Source organism: Macadamia integrifolia, chromosome 12, assembly GCF_013358625.1.
Source record: "Macadamia integrifolia cultivar HAES 741 chromosome 12, SCU_Mint_v3, whole genome shotgun sequence".
Lineage (NCBI taxonomy): Eukaryota > Viridiplantae > Streptophyta > Magnoliopsida > Proteales > Proteaceae > Macadamia > Macadamia integrifolia.
Genome location: NC_056568.1, coordinates 9,515,705 through 9,524,443, shown reverse-complemented (window position 1 = coordinate 9,524,443; position 8,739 = coordinate 9,515,705). Strand labels below are relative to the sequence as shown.

The following is an 8,739-nucleotide window of genomic DNA, read 5'->3' as shown; positions in this document are numbered from 1 at the left end:
AGAATTTAAGAATTTGTTGCAATTTAACTGTGACACAATTCCTCTGATCATATTTTTGCATGTGAACAAGAGACAACCACCTTACTTTTCTATTATATTTACAATACCACTTGCTATCAAAAGTTGAAGGTGTCCCATCCTGTTAGTGATTGAAATGGAGGTTACCAATTAGTGTTACTTGTTAGCAGATGATGATGGATTCTAAGAGAGGTCTACCTGTATGATCTGAAATGATCTGATAGCATTGCTGAAGGTAGAGGTTAAGTTCCCTTTTGTGCTTGTTTTTTGTCTATCTAGGTATGCCTCGACATTAATCCTGTACACCATTTATTTACTTCTAATATGATATTTTGCTGGCCGACTCCATTTAGCTAAGATTTTTCTGTTCTGCTGGGCTGTGCATCTTTTCTTTTACTTTCATGCATTCTACTAGCATTTGACTTCCCTTCTCTTATTTTGTTTTTGCTCTGATCCATGTAGCTGATTCCATTAAGTTGGGATAATGCAAAGTTTTTTGTTGGTTATCTTACTTTGGGGATCTTTGTGTTCCTTTATGCATATATTGTTGAATGTTGAGCTTGTTTTTGCTACCATATTGGTTTAGCCTCTCCCAATAGAATATTCTGATTAGGCTTGATGATATGGTCAAGCATGAGGAAACTTGGTTCAGTGTTCCCTGATCAATTTTTCTGTTGCTTTTGTTTCTTGATTACATCTGAGATGATTGTCTTTGGGATATCAAGGGAATGGTATATGCGAATCATGGAAATCTTCCACAGGGGTCCTAAATGTTATGATATATTGATTTGAGTGCCACTGAAAACTGTAGAGAACATAGGCACAGTTGTAATATTACATACCTGAAGTACTTCGCAGTTAAAGTTAGAACACAAAGAAAACCAAATATTTCCAATAAAAGGGAAGGAAAATATATTAAGTCATTTGTGGTATTTTACAGAAAGAATTCCTCCACAGTGGAAACTTTTGGTATTCGGAATTAGTCTCTTCCATTGCCTGCCTTTTACCGAGAGATATCCAATTTTGGAGAGTAGCCAAGCTGTTCCATCTCCCAGCTCAACTGTGAAGCAACTATTTCATGGCGGGGAAAATACTCCTGCAACCAGGAAAAAAACATTTCAGCTTTATTTATTTATTTTTTAGGGGGGTAGGGGAGTAGTATAACTATACTTGAAGGAAATGCATGCATGGATGGACCTGTTTTCCAATCTACATAGACATATGTTGTCGTAAGTAAAATCTCACACATATGCATTCATAAGGCATGCGTCTACTTGGATATGTATATCTCTTGTATACAAAGTACCAGTGCAAGTATACAAAGTACCAGTGCAAGAACCGAGTTGAGGCTTTGTCAATCAAGAAATGAAAATTTCTATGAATTTTAGGCAATTGAATCTCAATAGCAGAAGTGGTTATCATCTATAGTGGGTTTCTGAATTCATTTAGTGAAAAAACAGAGCAGGTTCCATCATCGAGGGTTACACGACACTACAGATATTTGACCAAATAATTTGATCTGATTAAAAAGAAAATTTGGAAAGAATAATTACCTCCATTTTCTTCACCAATTCCTTTGCTGTAGGTGCAGAAACAATGATATGGCGTGCATTAGGACTAATAAAGCCTTCCTCTACTGCTTTGTCAATGAACGACAGCAACGAGTTATAGTACCCATCCACATTCAATAATCCCACCTGCAAAATTCATAAAATTTTGAAGCTCTATTACTTATCAAGGTATAGCTATTGTATTGCAGGCATAAAAGTGTACTTAGCCGAGATTTTTTTTCGAAAAAGGATGAAAATTGTTCAATCGGGGATGAGTATCTGAGTTTTGAATGGACACAAGAACAAAGGATTGTGGAAGAAAATTACAGGCTTATCATGAATGCCTAGTTGAGCCCATGTAATCACTTCAAGTAGCTCCTCAAGAGTCCCATAACCACCTGCAAGTACATTCCATATTTTGTTTAATCAACTTATCCACTGGATGATAGTATGATAGAACAGATGTTCTGAACGAGACATCTATTGAGAATGAAAGCATGTGAGAAGAGTCATAATAACTAGACAAAGATGATGTTAGTGCTAGTGAGAAAGGCACAATTAGCATTCCTTAAACCTACAGACACTAATATTTTGTTAAGGATGTGTCATTTTTACATTCATCTCAGCCTTCATGTTAATAGTTGATAAGCCCTTTATTCTGAATAAACATTATTTCCTGGCTACTCAATGAGGCTCTAAACTACAGAATCTGTCCCTGCATTTTTTGAACATGGTGCTTATCCTCCCCACCTTTGGGGCTGTGAAGATTATTGGGTCAAAAGTTATTGGCTAATGGCGTGCACTTTTCCTGCACAATGTAAAGTAAGACTTAAGTTTGTAATAGCTTTCCATTCAAAGAGTTGACTGTTTTATTCAGAATGATCAGACCTTTTTTTTTCCAGAGGTAAACATTATTTCCTGTCACCTGCAGGTGATAGTTGGCAAAACTATTTCATGAAAGTACGGAGTGATTCTTTTTCTTAACATGGAAACTAGATGGTACAGTATATCACGAAATCCAGACTATCTCATCCATATAAACAATGGAACAACAAAAAAGGAACCAAAAAATTTCCCATAATGAAATAGCAAATAAATCACCGGAACAGATTTCTTCTGAAGCCCTGATTTTCAGGGTCTGATGTTGATGGGTCAGAACTAAGGAATCAGGAAATAGGGTTTGAACTTTGATGGGTTATTCTCTAATCATGGATCTTGGGGTTCTTCAAAGCTCAAACTGTTATTTCAATGGAGGCTGGAACTACCATTATCTTGAGTTGGTAAACTGGCAAGTAGGGTTGAGTCCCTGCTCTGGGTAAGTATGTAAAATATGGAAATCACTCGATCTTCCAAACAGAGTGCATTTATCTTTCTTGAGTTGTCACTTGGTGATTTAGTGTGAGTGAGAGTTTTGCAGGGTTTACACTAACCGGGTAAGGCAATAAAGGCATCTGACTGCCGAGCCATCTCTGCTTTCCTTTGGTGCATATCTGCTACTGCCTTCACTTCCCCTACTGTTTCACCAGTAATCTGCAAAATGCTACTAAGTTTAGAAACAAAACAATGAGAATAAAGTGAGCAAGAAAGAAGGTTAAACCGAAAGCCCAGAGAGAGAGAGAGAGAGAGAGAGAGAGTGATTTCCTAATAGAACTTTTCTATAGGGTGTTGTGAAGGGAAGCAATGATGGGAGCTGAGGCCTGCAAGTGTGGTGGGAAGTGGGCTTAACCCAGAACCTTCAAATCGGCAATTCCTCGGCAAGTTTAGATATCAAACTTTACAAATTACTCAGATTTAAAAAAGAACAGCAAACAGAAAAAAAAAATACAGAAAAAGATGGAAGGACAATAAGTCTAAGGATTCAAACCAGGACCACCTTTCTTATCTTCTTTTGTATCTTCTATTCATTTTTAAGGATCAAACACTACCTTTTATTGTGTGAAACACAAGAAAAATAAAAAGGGGAACTGGTAAAAACTAGAAACACTATTATAATCCAACTGAGCAAGAAAGGATGAACCACACATCCCACACACACAAACAAAAAGCAAACAAAGACAAAACTGGAAAAAAAGAAAAGGATCACTTATAAAAAGATACTTAAAAAACACTCCAGATATTCCAAGTTTATTCAAAAGAAAAGAAAATTAATGGGTGAAACCACAGCTAACCAAGTGGCAGAATGGATAACTCTACCAGAACCAAAACCTCCATAAGAAATTAAAAACCCATAAAAAGTTTGTTTTCTCCCCTTCTATTTCAGAACATTTTATTTTAAAAACCCATGTGACCATGTCCAAGTCTCCCTCTTTCTATCTCTTCCCTGTGGTTTTCCGTTGTCCACTCTTTGTTCCCTTAATCTTATAAACAAGAAAAGCTTTAAGACATATTAAATTGCAGGAAACATACCTCACGAGGCATGAGCGTCTTGGGAATAACACTGCGGGAAGACAATAAAATGACAGAAATCAGTTGTGGGATGTGATTAAAAACAAAACCCAAAAACAAAAACTCCAAAAAAGCCCAAACTACAGAAAGTTTTCTATCCAATTAATCTATAATGTTCGTTTCATATGTTTCAGAGAACTTCATGAATGAGAGGAACTCACCCAAGAACATGTCGACCACCATTATAAACAGCTTGTGAAATTAAACCCATAAGTCCTACGCTTCCACCTCCATAAACCAGATCAATGTTCCTTGCCACCTTCAACAAAAAAAAACCAAATTAGCCAAAAACGAAAACATAATTTTCTTATAACATATCTCTCTATTTTATAAATGAAGAACTGATACTTATAGAGCATTATCAATTAAAGTTCATTTACTTCAGATGGGTTCTTCAGTACTAATCTTACTGAGGATTCCATGTAAGTACATTTACTTCAGAGATGAATAGAGTTAGGAGATTGGTAGACACATGAATATTTGAACAACATTGAAGAAACTCAGGACAGAGAAAAATAAATCACATTTCAAGAGCCATGGTAGAAACAACAGAAGATAAACCAAAACGTTTTGAACCAAAACCCAAGAGGCAATTGATATAAATAGATCCACTGTACTAAGGAATAAGAAGAACATCTAAAAATCTTAAAGCGTGAATAATCAAACAGTTCTCAAAGACAAGAAGAACAGGAAAAGAACCCATGAAATAAAACAGAGACATGAAATCCTGGATGGGATTGGAAAGCAAAATGAAAACAGAAAAACTAGATGAAAACACAGACATGAAGGAACAGAGAGAGACCAAAAAACAGAGCCCAAAAAAGGAAAAAAAAAGAAGAAAAGGCTCTCAAGAAGTATTACCAATTCCTTCCCAAGTTCTATAGCAGCATCTTGATAGCTACTCTTCTTTCCTTGACTACTACCACAAAACACACAAATCTTATTAAACTTGGATTGCTTCAAATCCTTATCTCTCTCCATTCTCTCTCTTTTTTCTCTCTTTTATGTTGCTTTGTCGCTAAGAACTCTCTTTTTTCCTCTCTTCTCCCCTCTCTGTGTCTGCTATTGCAAAGTGTCACAGAGCCACAGCACAATACAAATATCCAATCCTCACTCTCCTTCACCTCTCTCTCTCACCACTTTTTAGTGCGCCTTCTCGTGCGTATATATAAACGGTGGCACACGTGCGTAGAGGGGAGCACGCGTACCAACCCCATAAGTCCTACCATCCTAGTCGCCTCTAGTCCCCCACACACATACTTCTCCAATAATGCCACTATTTTCTTTCTCAAGAAGCAAAATCTTGTTTGGCTTTGTCAATTTACCACTAGGGTTTTGTAAGTAGGAAAAAGATAGACCATATGAGATTTGGCCTTATTCTTGACCCAGTAGCTTGACCCAACCCGATCCGACCCAACCCGACCTGACCTTACTCAATTCGACACTCACAAATCAAGCTAGTTATTGGGTGGAAATTTTGGACTGACCCGACGGGTTGTGACCAACTTAATTCGTTTGAGAATCGAGTCATTGGTGTGTCATTATTCCCTTTACTCCTATTGTATGGAGTTTGAAATATTCTTGATACCAATTCAAGAGTCTCATTGAATGACCATTAAAATCAGGAAATTTATCTCTTTATTTCCTTATAAATTATTGCAATAGGGATTATTAGGGTTATTAAGAATTCTTCTTAAACAAAAAGAAGTTATCATCCTTTCTCTACTATTGATGAAAACTACTCTCACCTCTCTTGTAGTCTTAGGCATCTTACTGAACTACACACGTCCTTCAGTTTGTGTGATTACTTTTTTCTTGATCATGAAGAGGTTTCAGTGTTTTATACATCTATCTACCAGAACTCATGGATTAAGAGATTTTTGTTATTAAATTGGGTTCTTGGTTGAAACTTAAGGGGTAAGGTTGTGTTCAAAAATTCAAGTACAATCTAATTAGATGCTTCACAGTTCAGGCTTACTTGGAAGAAACCCATCTTGTGATTCTGATTAGATGGTAGTGGTACAATGGATATGCATGCAGTTACCTAAGCATCACTAACTAAAGGAGACAATCTAGATCTTACTTCTGAATTCATGTCATCCTCAATCAGAATTATTGGAGGGTGACTTACATAGAAGTGAGTAGGTTAAAATACTTAGGACCATACATCCCATCACCATTCAAATCAAGATGATTGTGTTCTAGTGCAAATTAACACCTTGCACTCCCAACTCTCTTAGATCATTTCCCTTGGACAACAATGTATGGAGAGAGAGAGAGAGAGAGAGAGAGAGAGAGAGAGAGAGAGAGAGAGAGAGAGAGAGAGTATAGTCAGTAGGCTAGGTAAGGTGGCTAGATCCAATTTTTCCTACAGTGTTGATGATTGAATGAAAAAATAAGAGGGGTGGAGGGAGTTGTGGCCTATCTATACCGTTGTAGCCCAATTTTCCATCTCACACTCGACACAATTGTTGTATGCATAGGAAACATTGTATTTTTATATCACACGCTCTCCCATTCCCCCATTCCCCCATATTTCATATTCCTTCTTCCTCACCAGACCAAGCATGCATGCTGTCCCAACCCCCACCCCTCCCTAGTTATTGCATTTGCCTCTTCCTTCTCTTGTCACCTTCCTCTTCTCCAAAAACCCACATTCATTCACTCATTCTTTCATCCACATTCCGCCATTTTTAAAACCTCCATCCCTCCATGTCCCATTTCTCTCTCTCTCTCTCTCTCTCTAGACCATTATATTAATTTTGTTCTTAAGAGTCTCATTTTCATTGCTAGAACTGTTGGAATTCAAACTGTTGTCTTAATCTAATCTAATGTTATTCTATATTGTTCTGAAATTCCTAATCCCCAAAAGCTCAAAAGAGAGACACCTTTATGGGTCTTCTTCCTTACTCTTTTTGTATGCTTCTTGCCCATGTCTTACTTGTTTTGGGATTATTATTAATTAACTTAAAAAATCTTACTCTTTCCTAATGTTGTGTGTGTATGTGCATGCTTCATGCGCGCGTGTTTTAACATGCCTTCTACTAGGTTATGTAAAAGAAAAATAATTTACTATTAAACCAGGTAATGGGTCCTTAGTCTAGACTTTAGACACTTGATTACACCACATGGAAGGATCAAATGGTAAAATTTTCTTTTGGATACCTAGAAAATAGTATAGGTTGACAAGATATTACATTTATACCTAAATTCAATCATTTACCCGATGTAATTGTAGAAATGAAAAAAACTATAACAATGGAAAAACAAATGAAAATAAAAAACTAAACAATCACACAACGCAATGATTTACGTGATTCAGAAAGATTATGACATCCACGATAAGATGAGATTTACTCCACCATCAATGGGCCACTTGTCCCCATGCCTCCCTCAGATTTAGAGAACACTCGCGCCACCCATGAAAGACAGAAATTCTAAAGCTTATACATGTGCTCCCGTGGGCCCCTGCGTTGCCACATGAGCCACATTGCCTTTCAAGAAACCCTCTCCCTTGAAAAAAATACTCTTATGTGGGGAGGAGGAAACATCTTAGATTTAGAGAGACTTTTTCATAATTTATAATTGACTTATATTTCAAAGCTTTTGCTTAAATAATAAATGCAAGGGAAATTTTCTTGTTCCGCTCCTAAAAATATTCATAATTTCTTGTAAACCCCAAGATTTGAAAAAATATCTTGTACATCGCTTACTTTCATAAGAAAATTTCTAATGAATCCATTCCATTAGAAGAAAATCGTTAAGTGGTTAGGTGGTGAAAAAATATCTTGTACGTCCCTCATTTAACGATTTTCTTTTAACGGAATAGATTTATTAGAAATTTTCTTAAGAAAATAAGGTACATACAAGATCCTTTTTCAAATATTGAGGAATACAAAAAATTATGAATATTTCTAGAAGTGATATAAGAAAATTTTCCTAAATTTAATGTGACATTTTGAAGATCTCTTTCTCACACACAACCAGATAGCTTTTGCTAGCAGATGAAGTCCTTGTTAGACTAAGATTATATTCCATAACATTGGGAAGTTAACATACCAATCCTTACTTCTTTTTTTTTTTGGGGGGGGGGGTGGTTGTGTGGGGTGGTAAAGAATCCTTACTTAATTGAAGGCAAAGGCAAAGGACATAAGTGGATTGGTACAAACAGATGAATACTACAAGGCATACCATATGGAAAAGAAAAAAAAATTCTGAAGCATCAGGCTGTTGTATATGTATGTGCGGAGAAGAGACTCATGAGCTTTGGTGGGAAAGGATCAGTAGTTTCCATCTTTCTATGCAGTTTTTGTCTCTCCAATGGCTCTCATGAAGGGGTGGGGTGGGGTGGCTGAGATAATTTCAAGTCCTACCACCACCCGACCTCAACTATTATTATTTTCCTTTCCCAACGCACTCCAGCTACTATCACCCCCATTACTTGCTGGATTGTCACTACCATCATATAGGGTATCATGAATATGGGAGAGGGGATTGCTACCTGGTCGCGTCGTTACTACATCAGCAAAATAGTACTTAAAACTTGGAAAACACATGAAGAAATTAATGATATTTCTTTATCTTTTGAGTTGTTATGTTGGATCGGTGTTCAAGATCTTTGATCTCTATCCAGATCCGATGAAAAAAATTGGATCACTTCTTATAAATTTGTTGAGAATGATTCTGATCTAATTCATGGCCTATTAGAAGTAGAACCCAAAAGGGA

General features: G+C 36.6%; 1 protein-coding gene across 1 annotated transcript; it reads right to left on the bottom strand.

Moving 5' to 3' along the window:
• Window positions 1–780: 780 nt before the first annotated feature.
• On the bottom strand, window positions 781–5,166 carry LOC122057426 (cytokinin riboside 5'-monophosphate phosphoribohydrolase LOG1). Its single transcript, XM_042619529.1, has 7 exons — window positions 4,875–5,166; window positions 4,175–4,272; window positions 3,975–4,005; window positions 2,999–3,098; window positions 1,896–1,966; window positions 1,572–1,715; window positions 781–1,114 (listed from the first exon to the last, which is right to left on the bottom strand). Exons 1-7 carry the CDS (start codon window positions 4,992–4,994, stop codon window positions 1,022–1,024), a joined length of 657 nt encoding a protein of 218 aa, XP_042475463.1. The 5' UTR covers window positions 4,995–5,166; the 3' UTR covers window positions 781–1,021.
• Between the last annotated feature and the right edge of the window lie 3,573 nt (window positions 5,167–8,739).